Source organism: Bubalus bubalis, chromosome 5 (genome assembly GCF_019923935.1).
Source record: "Bubalus bubalis isolate 160015118507 breed Murrah chromosome 5, NDDB_SH_1, whole genome shotgun sequence".
NCBI lineage: Eukaryota > Metazoa > Chordata > Mammalia > Artiodactyla > Bovidae > Bubalus > Bubalus bubalis.
The window spans coordinates 113133053-113150117 of record NC_059161.1 but is presented as its reverse complement, the minus strand read 5'-3'; the positions used below and the strand labels follow the sequence as shown (position 1 = coordinate 113150117).

At 37.4% G+C, this 17065-nt stretch overlaps 1 protein-coding gene and 1 non-coding gene across 6 annotated transcripts in view; one reads left to right on the top strand and one right to left on the bottom strand.

The window, feature by feature from the left end:
• ARHGAP32 (Rho GTPase activating protein 32) overlaps positions 1-17065 on the top strand; it is a 209800-nt gene that overhangs the window by 89638 nt on the left and 103097 nt on the right. For 4 of the 5 annotated variants that reach the window (XM_025286409.3, XM_044943564.2, XM_025286410.3 and 1 more), the window contains 3 exons: positions 9019-9110; positions 9640-9681; positions 10055-10139. In XM_025286409.3, coding sequence (XP_025142194.3) covers positions 9019-9110; positions 9640-9681; positions 10055-10139 — 219 coding nt within the window. The remainder of the gene's footprint in view (positions 1-9018; positions 9111-9639; positions 9682-10054; positions 10140-17065) is intronic. The other variant, XM_006072386.4, reaches the window with a different exon arrangement.
• Positions 11461-11567, bottom strand: LOC123465855. The gene has a single exon (XR_006641153.1). It is a non-coding gene; the product is annotated as a U6 spliceosomal RNA (small nuclear RNA).

The window sequence follows — 17065 nt, the reverse complement described above, 5'->3', positions numbered from 1 at the left end:
GATTTCTGGGCTTTTTATATTTTTCCATTCATCTTTGTGTCTCTTTTTATGTCAGTATCCTACTGTTTTGACTATTGTAGCTTTATAATATAGTTTGAAATCAGGAAGCATGATGCTTCCAGCTTTGTCCTTCTTTCTCAAGGTTGCTTTGACTCTTCCATGTCTTTTGTGGTTCCATACAAATTTTAAAACTTTTATTTTTGTGAAAAATGCCTTTGGTAAGGATTGCAGTAGATCTCAAGATTGCTTTCAATAGAGTAAGCATTTTAGCATAATTCTCCCCATCCATGGGCATCTTTCTTTTGCTTGTCTTTTTTACTTTTTTTTCACCCATGTCTTACAATTTTCAGTGTTCACGTCTTTTGCCTCCTTTGTTAAGTAAATTCCTGGGTATTCTTTTTATTCAATTTATTGAATCTCAGTTGTAAATGAAATTGTTTTAATTTCTCTGTTAGTTCACTGTTAGCTTATAGAAGTGGAACTGATTTTTGTATACTGATTTTTGCATCATGAAGCTTTGCCAACTTTATTCTAACAGTTGTGTGTGTGTGTGTGTGTGTGTGTGTGTGTGTATAGTCTTTAGGATTTTTTAATATAATAATATCATGTCATCTGTAAATAGTGATTGTAAAACTATCACTTTCCAGTTTGGGTGCCTTTTGTTCCTTTTCCTTGCCTAATTGCTCTGGCTAGGACTTTCAACTGTGTTGAATAGATGGGGCAAGATGAGCATTGTTGTCTTTTTCCTGATCCTAGGGGAAAAGTTTTTATCTTTTCATTGTTGAGCATGTTATCTGTTGCTGTGTCAGATACAGCTTTTATTATGTTGAGATATATTTGCTCTGTACTTGGCTTTGTTGAGAATTTTTTTTTTAATATCATAAATGGATGTTGAATTTTGTCACATGCTTTTTCTCCATCTATTGAGATGTCGTATGATTTTTTTTATTCTTCATTTTATTAATGTCATGTATCATGTTGATTGATTTGCAGATGTTGGACCAGGCTTGTATCCCTGGATTAAATAAATCCCACTTGATCAAGGGTGTGTGATCCTTTTGATGTATTGTTAAATTTGTTTTGCTAATATTTTGTTGAGGCTTTTTATATCAATGTTCACCAGAGATACTGGCCTGTAATTTTCTTTCCTTGTTGCATCCTTGTTTTGCTATGGTATCAGTGTAACTCTGGGCTTTTAAAACGAGTTTGGAAGAGTTTCCTCCTCTTTTATGTTTTGGAAGAGTTTGGCAAGAATTGGTATTGATTCTTCTTTCAATCTTTGGTAGAATTCACTGGTTAAACCACCTGGTCCTGGAATTTTGTTGATTGGGAGCCTTTTAATTACTGATTGAATCACCTTAGTAGTGATTGATCTGTAGTACGTAGTCATTTTTAAGTCAAAAGTAGTAAACCTTAAAAGAGGCCTCTGTCCTTTTGTGATTTATGGCTTATGATTTATTTATTACTCTTCATAAATTTGTAGCTAAAACTTAAAGTTTTTAAAGAAACCTCTTAAAAAGCTGTAGAATTTTTCTAAATTACTGATTGAAATAATTTGCAGTTATTTAACAGTGAAATCATTTAGTAAATAAATATTAGGATCTTAAAAAAATAAGATCAAAAACTTGAAAAGAGAATCTTTCACCAGTTTTAAATATTTTAACTCAAATTGTCATTTAAGTTAAATTCATTTAATTTAAATTCTCAGTGTTTTTCCACTCACTTTATTTTTAATATTGATCATTGCAAAATTCTCAAAATGGAGCCTGTTAATTCTTGAAATTTTTTGTTAGGAACAATTTCTCACTTCAGTTTCCTTTTCTACTTTAAATGTGTTCAAGGCTCAGGGCTAAAAGCAGGTCATGTTGTAGCAAATGAACTTATTATTGATAAATTAAAGTCAATGGTCTTGGTTGAAAATGTTCACACACATGCTAACAACCAGAGTCAGGAAAATTAAAACCAGTCATAAATTCTGAACTTCCAAAATACAAAAAAATTAAAAAGGAAGACAAGAGGTTAATGCTCAGTGTTGTCAGAATTGCTTGTGCTCAGCCACATTCTGTCCCCTTCCTCGGCCTTTTCTCCCTCTCTCAGCCCTCTCCCGGATTCTCCACCCCCCCACCCCCATTTCTCTCTCTCTCTCTCTCTCACACACATACACACACACACACACACACACACACACGCGCGCGCGCGCGTGCAGAAATTCACACTTGCAAACTGCAGTCACCCTCACTGACTCCTGAAGGGCTGACTCTTGTCCTGTCTCTCTCCCATTGAATGTTGGCGTTCCCAGTGCCTGTGCATCGTCTGTGTTAATTTCTTGCCAGACTTCACTGTTCCTGCAGGTTCACTGTCATCTTTGTACAGATGACTGCCACGTCCATAACTCTAGCCTGGTAAGAATTCATTTCCCACTAGAAGGTTCTGTAGGAACCACGAACTACAGATTTTCACGAAATCCCATCTTTCCTCTCCCTGAAGCGAGTTGCTTCTTTTTAACTTTACAGGTTACGTTAATAACGCTGACTTTATTCCAGTCCCCGCAAGTTCAGAACCTTGCAATAGTTATACATGGTTTCATTTCATTTTTCTTAAAAGCAGGACCTTGGTCATTTTGCTCCAGTCGCACTGTCCTCCTTGCTTTTTCTCAAATATGCCGAGCATGGCGCTACCTCCAGGCCTTGCATTTGTATTTGCTGCAATTGGGAAGTGCTCTTCCTGCAGGCTCTGCACAGCTTGCCCGTGCTCTACCTTCAGATCCCCTTCACGTGCCACACTTCAGGCTGCCTTTACTTGCAGCTCCAGTGAAGTCCCAGCCCTGTCCTCCTCTCTGTCTTACACTGTTTGAATTTTCTCTGTGGTACTTGCAAATACTGAGTATTTATGATTATTACCTTTCTTTTTCAGTAGGGTGTAAGCTCCTTGAGTATGAGGACTTTATCACTGTTTTTTACTGTTGTAGCATCTGTGACCGGCATAGTAAATTATAAGTAAACAATTTTTGAATGAATGAAATTGTCATTCTCTGGACAGATTGAACTATTTGTTTCTCCTTGAAAAATATCCTGAATTTTCCTACTTCTTTGTATCCTTTCCCAAATATTAAAATGAATTCTTGTCACTTTTCTTTTCTCTTTTTTTTCCCATTTCTCTCTTTTCTTTCTTTTTTTTTAAACAAAAGTGAGACCATTGGTACATTTTGCTTAGACTTTTCAATAATACCCTTGGGCTTTTCCCCTTTCTATTGCCTACTTTGTCTTAACTGATGTATAATTGACTTACAGTATTCTGTTGGTTTTAGGTGTTCAACACAGTGATTTGATATCTTTATACATTATAAAATGAACACCAGGATAAATCTAGTTAACACCTGTCACCATACAGAGTCCCTAACTTGAGTCAGCCATGCTGTCTATTACGTCCTCACGACTAACTTAATTTTATAGCTGGAGGTTTGTACCTCTTTATCCTCTCCACTTGTTTCATGCACGCTGCCGCCCTCCTCTCCTCTGCTGACTACCAGTATGTGCTATCTGTGAATCTACCTCTGCTTCGTTGTGTTTCTTTGTTTTGTTATTTTGATTCCACATATAAGAGAGTATTTGTCTTTGACTTATTTCACTTAGCACTTTGAGGACAAAGTTCCTTCAGGTTGTTGAAATGGCAGGATTTCATTCTTAAATTTATGGATGAGTAATACTCCTCTGTGTATGTGTGTGATTGTGTGTGGGTGGGTGTTTGTTCGTGTGTGTTATGGGTTAGGGAGGATAGAAAGAGACAGGATAAAACATTGCCAGTTCTTATTTTTTCAAGTTTTCAGTATCAAATTATGTTTTCCTGAAATGGATGCCCTTTAATCTGTGTGGTTTAACTGGTTCAGACTGTGGAGAAACAAATACTTTCCTTATTACAGATGACACTTTTTTTTATTTTCCCAGATTGTATTTTTTTTTTTTTAACCAGTGAGGATTTCTTTTATGGCTTATATTTAACTTGTGGTATACTCTCCAGCCTTATAGGAAGTCAGTTTATTGCTGGAGATAGATGCATAGGGAATTTAATTGTAAATGGTGGGTGCTTTTATGAACATGGTATGTTCATTAAGTGGTGTGTTCCATAGCCTCTGTTGTCTCTTTAATTTTCTTTTGATGAGTGGTACTCTTTTTGTGACGTTGATATAAATTATGTTTTGGAAGCATAAATAAGTGATGATTATAGCATAGCATAGCATAACATGAATAAACTGGGAAAATTGTGTTTTCCAAGAATGAATACTTAATGAGTATTTTCTTTTCTTTTTTTTTAAATTTATTTATTTTAATTGGAGGCTAATTACTTTACAATATTGTATTGGTTTTGCCATACATCAACATGAATCCGCCAAGGGTGTACACATGTTCCCCATCCTGACCACCCCCCCATCTCCCTCCCCATACCATCCCTCTGGGTCATCCCAGTGCACCAGCCCTGAGCATCCTGTATCATGCATCGAACCTGGACTGGCAATTCATTTCTTATGTGATACTATACATGTTTCAATGCTATTCTCCCATATCATCCCACCCTTGCCCTGTCCCACAGAGTCCAAAAGACTGTTCTATACATCTGTGTCTCTTTTGCTGTCTCGCATACAGGGTTATCATTACCATCTTTCTAAATTCCATATATATGCATTAGTATACTGTATTGGTGTTTTTCTTTCTGGCTTACTTCACTCTATATAATAGAGTTTCCAGTTTCATCCACCTCTTAATGAGTATTTTCTAAAGGAGAAATTTCTTAACTTTTGATTTAGAGTGACAGAATAAAATGGTTCAAGCTAGGTACTTTCAATAGAAGTATAAGAAAATTTATTTTATCAAAGAATAATATGTAGGTGAAAATGTTAGCTTATCAGACAATTGAGGAATAGTGCTATATTTTCCTTTTAATTTTGTTTACTGATTCTTAAAAGAATTAATGATACCACTTTTGATGCCTGGGACATCTCTGGACTATGGGAAAATATTGCTGGACAAAACATACATGGTTATAGGTATGTTTGAACTGTTGATTCAACAATTGATTGAATCAACTTGTTGAACTGTTGGTTCAAAAATATTTTCTCAAATCCACTCATGCTTCTTGGACCATTGGTTCATTTGCCTAATTATTACCATTTTGTGTTTTTAGGCAGAGTCCTCCTGTCAGGCCCATTTAGATAGCCTGTGACTTTACCTCTGTGTCACGTTTCTACCTCCTGTCTGGTAGGTGTGGTTGCAGAGGTGTGTGGTCCCTAGTATGTCTGCCTGTGTGGATCATAGACCTGGCAGGCTTCCTTATTTTATCCTTGGATGTGTGTTAGGGACAATGGCCTATCTAGCACAGAAAGCCTGTTTGCAAAAGACAGTTAATATTTTAGTTTTCATTCTGCCAAATAAAGTTATCACCATTTACCAACCTGGGCCAGTGCCTTCTTTTTTTTTTTTTTAATTCCTTTATATTTAAATTTTGAGTCAGTTTATGAATAATTTACAGAACAAATGTTGTAAATCCATTATGTTAGAAATTTTAATGTGAATTTAAGCATAGCAGACCTCTTTACGTCAAGTGAATTTTGATGCACAGATATCATAGAAGTCGAAAGAATGTTGTCCAGGTTGTTGCAAAATTTTATATAATGAAGTCCTTTCAGGTGAATGACTGACTAGAGGTCTCATTTTTTTTTCACAGATGGATATAATCATCAGTCCGAGATGTCATATTAATATATATGGTCAATTTCACCCACGTTATTAGAAGCTCACGTTGCCGCTTGCTGTTTATTCACATCCAACACTTAACATGTCTAATCATTGTAAAAAATCTTTGTCAGTTTTCTCTTTTCTGTTATGGATGAAAAGTGGAATATATGGAATTCTTACATATATTCAATGAAAACAAAATGCCAAAATCAGCAAGCTTTTTAAGTATTTTTTTTTCTACTGAGGTATAATTGATTTATAATGTTATATGAATTTCAGGTGTACCACATAAAGTACCTTCTTTAAAGATGATGCAACAATTTGGGCAACATAACATAAAAACTAGGTAATGATTTATTTCACTACTGCATCAATGCCGTAGGTCAGTGGTTGACAAATTCAACTTACTGGCTGCTTGTTTTTGCAAGTAAATTTTTTTTTAGCATGAATTTATATTAAGTCATTTACACATGGCTGCTTCTGTGTTGTAAAATAGTTGAGTTGTGGGAGAGACAGTGTGGTCCATAAACTTAAAATGTTTACCATCTGACCCTTTAAGAGAAAGTTTGCCAACTCCTTTTCTCTGTGTTTCCTTTATTTTCATTTTTTTTTTTTTTAAAGCTGGATTTTTAAAATTTTAGACTTTTCTAGTGTGGTAGGATTAAGAATGATGAGAGGTACTGATGAAATAATACCTAGGAGTTTGAAGGAACTCTGTCTCAAGATAGAGGAAAAATAAAACTGAGATCCTATATTAGATTTATGAAAAGGTTCAATGAATCCATAATGTAATTGCAAGATGGAATGAGTTCTGTTTCATTACTAAAGAATGTAATGACATTTTTTCCCTTTGGAAAACGTGCAGGACAGAATAAGAAGACTCTGAACAATTCATGATGAAACATCAACCCTTATAAATAAACTAAGGAAGTTTAACTGTTGTTATCTATAGAAAGTTTAACCATAGTAAGGACAAAAGCCTTGGACAAAATGGGTCCCGTTGTTCCTGATGGTGTGTTTATATCCAGTGTTAATTCTTGTAAGTTCATATGTTGTTACCTCATATTTTTCAAAAGTCATGGATTTTAACATTTAATCTATCTTGGCTAGTTTTTTTAAAATAAGAAACATTTTTAAAAGTTGAGATGATGTTATGAATCTCCTCCCTTTTTTATTTTATTGAGATATAAAATTGAAGTGTAACACTATATTAGTTTCAGGTGGACACTAGTATGATTTGATATTTGTATACACTGAAAGATCACGACAATAAGTCTGATGATTTGATATTTGTATGCATTGTGAAAGATCACAACAATAAGTCTGATTCACATCTATAACCATACATAGTTAACAAATCTTTTTTCTTTTATTTTTCCTTGTGATGAATACTGTTAAGATCTACTCTCTTAGCAATTTTCAGATGTCCAAGACAGTGTTATGAATTATAGTTACTGTGCTGTGCATTAAGTCCCCATGACTTTTTTGTTTTATTGCCAGAAGTTTATATCTTTTGACCTCTTCACCTTTTTCACCTCTCTCTCCCCATTCCCACCTCTGGCAACCACCAGTCTGTTCTCTGTATCTATGAGCTTGGTTTGGTTTTGTATTGATTTGATTTTAGATTCCACATGTAGATGAAACCATACAGTATTTGTCTTTTTCTGACTTAACTTGACTTAGCATAATGCCCTCAAGGTCCATCTAAGTTGTTGCAAATGGAAAGGTTTTGTTCTTTTTAAAGGTTAAGTAGTAGTCTATTGTGTGTATTTATCTTCTTTGGGAATCCCCTCTTAACTCATTTAAAATACTCAATCCACATTATTCTCCCCTACTGCATTATTTGACATTGGCTATACAGATATGCAGATGACACCACCCTTATGGCAGAAAGTGAAGAGGAACTAAAAAGCCTCTTGATGAAAGTGAAAGTGGAGAGTGAAAAAGTTGGCTTAAAGCTCAACATTCAGAAAACGAAGATCATGGCATCTGGTCCCATCACTTCATTGCAAATAGATGGGGAAACTGGAAACAGTGTCAGACTTTGTGTTTTGGGGCTCCAAAATCACTGCAAATGGTGACTGCAGCCATGAAATTAAAAGATGCTTACTCCTTGGAAGAAAAGTTATGTCCAATCTAGTATATTGAAAAGCAGAGACATTACTTTGCCAACAAAGGTCCGTCTAGTCAAGGCTATGGTTTTTCCAGGGGTCATGTATGGATGTGAGAGTTGGACTGTGAAGAAGGCTGAGCCCCGAAGAATTGATGCTTTTGAACTGTGGTGTTGGAGAAGACTCTTGAGAGTCCCTTGGACTGCAAGGAGATCCAACCAGTCCATTCTGAAGGAGATCAGCCCTCGGATTTCTTGGAAGGAATGATGCTAAGGCTGAAACTCCAGTACTTTGGCCACCTCATGCGAAGAGTTGACTCATTGGAAAAGACTCTGATGCTGGGAGGGATTGGGGGCAGGAGGAGAAGGGGATGACAAAGGATGAGATGGCTGGATTGGCATCATTGATTCAATGGACATGAATCTGAGTGAACTCCAGGAGTTGGTGATGGACAGGGAGGCCTGGCGTGCTGTGATTCATGAGGTCGCAAAGAGTTGAACACAACTGAGCGACTGAACTGAACTGAGAGCAGTTTTTTTTCTGTGACAAGTCATAGATTGTATAGCATAAGTTTGTTTTTTTTAAGATAGATATTTGGATTTGCTGTTTGCTTTCTCTGGAGTGTGAAGAATCTTTTGATTTTTCAGTTTCTGTTGTTAAAATGATGCAGCTGAATGTATCACTAAAATTAAAAAATCACTAAGAAAACTAGCAGATAAGGGTAGTTTGGAGGTATTGCATAGATGGAACTTTCAAATATTAGTGTGAAAAATGTATGTTGTGATCTCCTAATTATGTTCACATTATCACTTAAATTTTTATTAATCATCATAACCAGGGTTATTTTGTTCCAGGAGCTTTGGGGGGAGAATTTAGTTTGTGCTGAGGCACATGATACAATAATTGATCTCAAAATGTGATTATAAGAGAATGAAAATTCTTAGTTTGACAGAAAATTATTCCTTTTACAGTAAGGTTAAATATTTTTAGGTGACTATTTTTCCTTGTTCTTAGCAATTAAAAGTCAAGTAAGTTATAATTTTAAGAGATTATTAAATCAGTATGCATTTCTTTTGGTATGGAGTTAGCAGGACCATTAAAATGAGCTATAATCTGCTTTTAAAAATGTATTCATAATAAAGGAATGGTCATAAATCTTTTGTCTTTGTTTTTTTAAGGCCAGAGGAGCAGATGTTCCAGAAATTCCTGGAGACCTTAGTCTTAAGACATGTGGCAGTACAGCCAGTATGAAGGTTAAACATGTGAAAAAGTAAGTATAATATTACAGTGAGTTTTAAGTGAGTTCCAATAAATGAAAACCAGTTCTTTAGTTCTCCTAAAACTTCTATCCAGATTTCTTACTAAATGAGCTCTTACTATCCATGCATTGAATAATACTGTTACGACTCAGCTGTTAGTAGAACAGGTCTGAAGATTACATGTCTAAAAATATACTTTAATTTTGTTCTTGGAATAACTTTCATGTCATTTTCTGTTAGGTTGCGTTTGTTCAAAGGTAACAATCCAAGTATATCTTTTTTGGTACCTTTAATACAAGCGCTCAGTCATTTAGAAAAGTCAGTTTTGGTATTTTGAATTAGGATTTTGCTGTTTCTCAGCTCTGCATTTGAGAAAGCCTGACGTGGATGCCAGTGTTTGACTCTGAAGTGAAATATCTGAGGGTATCCATTTCAGTTTTAGAGAGAAAAAGCATCTTTTCACCTGGTAAAGGGTTAGATAGCTATGTTTTTATCCTAAGTGGAGGAAAGACAAGGATAAAATTTTCATTCTGCATCCAGACCCACCAATCCAGGACTGATGGGCTGTGACAACATTCACAGGTAAACGCTGGTTTTGTGTTTTGTGGTGGGAATGCTGCTTCTGCTTAGAGCAGGCTGTTCACAGTCTCCATGACATTTACCGAAAGCAGAGTTTTTCTAGGGCCATTGACATGGGTCAGGATCAGGAGAGTACTGTAGCGATGCTTTTTATTTATTTATTTTTTTGTTTTGGTTTTGCCCTGTGCACTGAATGTAATTTCCATTTGACTCTGTGTTTCTGAAAAGGTTTGAGTGGATATATGTGCTCATGCGCATGTGCTTATTAAACATTTTGCTTGTTGCATGGGCTCTTAAACCTGTTTTATTTCCTCCTCAGGCTTAGTAATTTTGACTGTTCCAGGATCTTGTCTCTCATGTATTTCATGTACCACAGGTTGCCCTTCACTAAAGGTCACTTTCCGAAGATGGCTGAATGCGCACATTTCCATTATGAGAACGTTGAGTTTGGCAGCATACAGGTATATTTGAGATATTTCCTACATACTGAAGCAAGGCGTATTAATGTCTATATCTGTATATCTGATAGGTGACACCGAGAAGTAGTTTTTCCTATTGATGTCTTGTTGGTTGATGTGAAAATTTCTGTTCTTTTCTGTTGACTAATATTTGACATGTAATGACTCCTATTTCAAGTAGTATTTCAAGAAACAGTATAATCCAATCAGTATACATTTCAGAATTTCTATCAGATTCCTAGACCGTTCTGCAGCATGAACTGTTTTAGTTCTTACCTGATTCCTGTATAGAGTCGTACTGGTGATGGATAAATCAGAGTCAGGGTGAAGGTAGAGTAGGATTAGGGAGAGAAGTGCTAATGGAATTTTTTTTCAATGTTTTTCTTACTGTGAAGTATATTACGTGTAGCCATGTATATAAAACACATACATTTATACATATATATTATATACATATTTATGTACATTTTAAAGTCTAGGTTAAGAGAGAAATTTCTTGTGTCCCTCTTGTTGTTGCATTTGTCTTCCCTACCCCAGTGGTTACTTATATCATTACTTTTGTAGTATTTATTACCTTACATCTTTTAAATAGTTTTACTGTCTCTGTGCATTCCTAATCAATAGGGTATTTAGCTTTACTTGCTTTTGAGCTTTATATAATTGGAATTATTCTAATTTGTTCAGCAAATATTTATTGAGCAAGTACTCTGTATGAGGCACTGTTTTAGGTGCTTTGGCTTTACATAACAGCCTATTGTGCTTTTAATTTAAAGTGAGTCTTCTTATAGACAGCATTATAGTTGGATTATGTATTTTTTTAATCATTGTGTCCATCTTTGTCTTTTGGTAGTCAAGTTTAATCCATTTCATCCATAGTAATTACTGATTAGAAAGAATTATATGTCATTTTGCTATATTTTTCTCTATATATTATAGGTTTCTTGACCCTTATTTTCTGTATTAGTCCTATCTTGCTTTTAGTTAATATTTTGGTAGTGAAATGTTTAAATTCATTTCTCATTTCGTTTTGTATCTATCTATAGATATTTTCTTTGTGGTTACCATGGGGATTACATTTAACATCCAAAAGCTATGGCACTAATTTTACCAGCTTAACTTCCGTGACATACACAAGTTCTGCTCCTTTACAGCTTGATCCTCACACCTTTCAGTTGTTAATATCATATCATTACATCTTTTTACATTGTGTGCTCTAAAACATAAACTAACAATTCTTTTGAATACATTAGTCTCTTAAATTATGTAGAAAACAAAATGTAGGGTTACAGACTAAATCTCCAGTACTCACTTTTTTTTTTTTTTTTTTAATATGGAACGCTTCACGAATTTGCGTGTCATCCTTGCGCAGGGGCCATGCTAATCTTCTCTGTATCGTTCCAATTTTAGTATATGTGCTGCCGAAGCGAGCACACAGTACTCACTTTTAGACTTATAATTTTGAAAAAGTATCAGTTTCTTAAGTCATGTAGAAAACAAAAACTGATGATAAAGTGTTGTTACACAATCCCAGCTTTTATGGTTGCCCAAGTTTTTACCTTTACTGGGGTCTTTATTTGTTTGTATGTTTTCTTTTCTTTTCTTTTTTTAAACAGGGTACCTTATGGTATATTTATTCTAAAAAGTGACTCTTCGTTACTTTTTTTTTTTTTTTTAAACTTTACAAAATTGTATTAGTTTTGCCAAATTCTTATCAAGTGTCCTTTTGTTGCAACCTGCAGGACTCCCTTGAGAATTTCTTGCAAAATATGCCTGATGTTAGTGAACTTCTTCAGCTTTTGTTTACTTGGGAATGTCTTATTTTATGTCTCACTTTTGATGGGTAGTTTGCTGGTTATAGTATTCTTGGTTGACAATTTTATTCTTTTAGAAATTTGAATTTGTTGGCCCACTGCCTTCTGGCCTCCAAAGTTTCTGATAAATCTAATAACTTCATTGAAGATTTCTCATATGTGACTAGTTGCGTCTTGCTTGTGACTTTTAAGATTCTCTTATTGTATTTGGCTTTTGGAAGTTTGGTTATAATATGTCTTATGTGGGTTTCCTGAAGTTCATCTTACTTGGAGTTTGTTGGGATTCTTGGCTATTTATATTTATATCATCAATAAAGTTTTGTAAGTTTTCAGCGAGTATTCAGATATTCTCTCTACCCTTTGTCTGTCTCATTCTGAGACTCCCACAAGTCCCTTAGGCTCTATTCACTTTTCTTCACCATTTTTTCCCCCCTGTGCCTCAGAATCAGTAATTTCCATTGAGCAAACCTTATCTTCAGGTTTACTGATTCTTTTTCTAGTTACTCACATTTGCACTTAAGTCTCTTTTGTGAAATATTCACTGTAGTTATTGTGCTTTCAGGTGCAGAATTTCTTTTTAGAAACTTCTTTTTGTTGGTATTTTCATTTTGTTCATATGTCATTTTCTTTACTTTTTCCACATTGTCCTTTGGTTTTGGAGAGCATCTTTAAGGCAATTGGCATAAAGTCTTTTCCTAATAGATCCACTATCTCTTTTTTTTGCAGATTGTTTCTGTTGATTTATTTTTTTGCTTTGAACTAGCCATAGTTTCTGTTTCTTTGTGTACCTTGTGGTTTTTTGTTGATTTGGACATTTGAATCTTAAAAGTAGTATCCTAAAGGAAGTCAGTCCTGAATATTCATTGGAAGGACTGATGCTGAAGCTGAAACTCCAGTACTTTGGCCACCTGATGTGAAGAACTGACTCATTTGAAAAGATCCTGATGCTGGGAAAGATTGAAGGCAGGAGGAGAAGGGGACGATAGATGATGGGATGGTTGGATGGCATCACCGACTCAATGGACATGAGTTTGAGTAAGCTCCAGGAGTTGGTGATGGACAGGGAGGCCTGGTGTGCTGCAGTCCATGGGGTCACAAAGTGACTGAGTGACTGAACTGAACTGAGTCACATGCAAGTAATAACGTGGCAACTCTGGAAATCTGATTTTCCCTTTTCCCTAAGGTTCTCTGTTTTTGTTTATTATTATTTTTTAAAACTTGTTGGCTCACTGTGCGCAAGGGCTAACCTGATGTTTAAACTTAAGGTCTCCTCAGGTATTTCCGGAGAAGGCAATGGCAACCCACTCCAGTACTCTTGCCTGGAAAATCCCATGGGCAGAAGAGCCTGGTAGACTGCAGTCCTTGGGATCGCTAAGAGTTGGACGCAACTGAGCGACTTCACTTTCACTTTTCACTTTCATGCACTGGAGAAGGAAATGGCAACTCACTCCAGTGTTCTTGCCTAGAGAATCCCAGGGATGGGGGAGCCTCGTGGGCTTCCGTCTGTGGGGTTTCACAGAGTCGGACATGACTGAAACGACTTAACAGCAGCAGCAGCAGCAGCAGGTATTTCCTGAGTCTTCACTTCCCCATGGACCTGTGTGTGGTCACTTCCTAATTTCTCCCATATATGCAATTGCTTTAGAATGTCCTAGTCTATGTCTGGCTCCCCAAAAGGGAAAAAGAAAAATTAAGAAGGGAAAAGAGCACTGGCCTTTAAAATTCTGTGGACGTGGCTTCAGGCAGTGGGGGAGGGTTTTCCAACAATATGGGTGTGTAATAACAATGACTATCTGCCTGTTGGCACCTCTGCTCTCTGGAGCAGCAGTTTTCAGAGCATGGATCATTCTCACTTGTGGGATGTGGTCCTTCTGCACCCTGGTTCTCACAGCCTGCGTGCAGGCTGCTCCTTGAGTGCATGTGGCATGTGCTGGGTGGCTGCTGCTGTGTTGAGAACTAGATGGACCACGATTCACCACAGTTTATCCTCCAAGCCTTCCCCTGGAAGTCCCAAGCCTCCAGTGGACTCCAGAGTTACAGAATAATTGTATCACATTCTGCCAGAATCTGGGAAATTCCTGGTGCTTCCTACTCCACCATCTTCCCAGAATCCTTCTTCTCAGAGTCCTTACTTACTTTTAACATGAGATTGACAGTATGTTCTGAGGAGAAAGTAAGTGGGAAAACTTAGTAAAATGAGTCTGGAAGAGGTGATGAACCTTGGACTTGGCACCTCTGGTTTATCCTAACAAGTATTCATCCTGTCAGATGACTGACTCAGTTGTTGTCTATTAATATGTCCCAGTGGTAGGACATTCTGCAGTTGCATACCTTTTTTTTTTTTTCTGGTTTGTTGAATTTCTTTTAGACTTACAGATTTCTTATTTTCATATTAATATCTCTTTTTCTTCCTCAGATAGTGAGACTTTGTAGTTGCAATAGGCCACTGTATCCTAGAAAATGTCACTGTCCCCTAAATATTTAAAATCTGACAGTATTATATTTAACTTTAAGGCTTTGATTTATAAAATGAAAATAATTATTCTTACTCCCATATGTTATAAATTCTGATTCTCAATTTTATTTAGATGGAAAGACACAATTGCTTATAAGATAATTTAGATGTAAAGATTAATTTGGACCAGAATGCTCAAACTACCACACAATTGCATTCATCTCACACGCTAGTAAAGTAATGCTCAAAATTCTCCAAGCCAGGCTTCAGCAATATGTGAACTGTGAACTTCCTGATGTTCAAGTTGGTTTTAGAAAAGGCAGAGGAACCAGAGATCAAATTGCCAGCATCCGCTGGATCATCATAAAAGCAAGAGAGTTCCAGAAAAACATCTATTTCTGCTTTATTGACCATGCCAAAGCCTTTGACTCTCTGGATCACAAGAAACTGTGGAAAATTCTGAAAGAGATGGGAATACCAGACCACCTGACCTGCCTCTTGAGAAATTTGTATGCAGGTCAGGAAGCAACAGTTAGAACTGGACATGGAACAACAGACTGGTTCCAAATAGGAAAAGGAGTTCGTCAAGGCTGTATATTGTCACCCTGTTTATTTAACTTATATGCAGAGTACATCATGAGAAACGCTGGACTGGAAGAAACACAAGCTGGAATCAAGATTGCCGGGAGAAATATCAATCACCTCAGATAGGCAGATGACACCACCCTTATGGCAGAAAGTGAAGAGGAACTAAAAAGCCTCTTGATGAAAGTGAAAGTGGAGAGTGAAAAAGTTGGCTTAAAGCTCAACATTCAGAAAACGAAGATCATGGCATCTGGTCCCATCACTTCATGGGAAATAGATGTGGAAACAGTGTCAGACTTTATTTTTCTGGACTCCAAAGTCACTGCAGATGGTGACTGCAGCCATGAAATTAAAAGACGCTTACTCCTTGGAAGGAAAGTTATGACCAACCTAGATAGCATATTCAAAAGCAGAGACATTACTTTGCCAACAAAGGTTCGTCTAGTCAAGGCTATGGTTTTTCCTGTGGTCATGTATGGATGTGCGAGTTGGACTGTGAAGAAGGCTGAGCGCTGAAGAATTGATGCTTTTGAACTGTGGTGTTGGAGAAGACTCTTGAGAGTCCCTTGGACTGCAAGGAGATCCAACCAGTCCATTGTGAAGGAGATCAGCCCTGGGATTTCTTTGGAAGGACTGATGCTAAAGCTGAAACTCCAGTACTTTGGCCACCTCATGTGAAGAGTTGACTCATTGGAAAAGACTCTGATGCTGGGAGGGATTGGGGGCAAGAGGAGAAGAGGACGACAGAGGATGAGATGGCTGGATGGCATCATTGACTCAATGGACGTGAGTCTGGGTGAACTCCGGGAGTTGGTGATGGACAGGGAGGCCTGGCGTGCTGTGATTCATGGGGTCGCAAAGAGTTGGACACTACTGGGCGACTGAACTGAACTGAATATCATTGGATCATAAACAAGGCTAATCGCTGAAGAATTGATGCTTTAGAACTATGGTGTTGGAGAAGACTCTTGAGAGTCCCTTGGACAGCAGGGAGATCAAACCAGTCAATCCTAAAGGAAATCAGCCCTGAATATGCAATGGAATGACTGATGCTACGGCTGAAGCTCCAATACTTTGGCCACCAGATGCAAGGAGCCGACTCATTGGAAAAGGCTCTGATGCTGGGAAAGATTGAGGGCAGGAAGAAAAGGGGACGACAGAGGATGAGATGCTTAGATGCATCATCAACTCAATGGACATGAGTTTGAACAAACTCTGGGAGAGGGTGAAGGACAGGGAAGCCTGGCATGCTGCAGTCCATGGGGTTGCAGAGAGCTGGACATGACTAAGCGACTGAACAACAACAACAAATGCTTTAGATTGCACGGCTATGCTCAAATCCTATTTCAGCTCAATTCTAGCAGACCTTAGGGCTTACCTCATAGCTCAGTTGGTAAAGAATCCGCCTGCAATGCAGGAGACCCCGGTTTGATTCCTGGGTCGGATGATTCTCTGGAGAAGGGATAGTCTACCCACTCCAGTATTCTCAGGCTTCCCTTGTGGCTCAGCTGGTAAAGAATCGCCTGCAGTATGGGAGACTTGGGATCGATCCTTGGGTTGGGAATATCCCCTGGAGAAGGGAAAGGGCTACCCACTCCAGTACTCTGGCCTGGAGAATTCCATGGACTGTGAAGTCCTTGGGATCGCAAGGAGTTTGACACAACTGAGCGACTTTCACTTTAGCCTATCTCTGGCTTTCCAGTTCGAGAATCAGTTCACTGTCTTCAGTTGTAGTATGTGGTGTAAGATGGCATTGTCCTGTTGAGGAGTAAAAGGATACTGGTGTGGGGTGGAATGGGTGTGGCACTCATTGTGCCATACAGTCTTGACCTCACTGGAGATTATTAGTTATGCTTGATCTTGTTTACCTTAATTCTGAAAAGAAAGTACGGTTCCTGGATACTCTAGAATAACTAGATGACAGCTAATGTTCCTTCTAGCTAAGATGCACTGTGAGCTCTGTCTTAAATGAGCAGGGGATGTGACAGAGTGAAGAAGTAAAAGGATGTAGTGACACAGGCAGAAGAGGCTGTACCACGTCATGTTCTTAGTTTAGTCCACTTTCACATGGAGCAGGA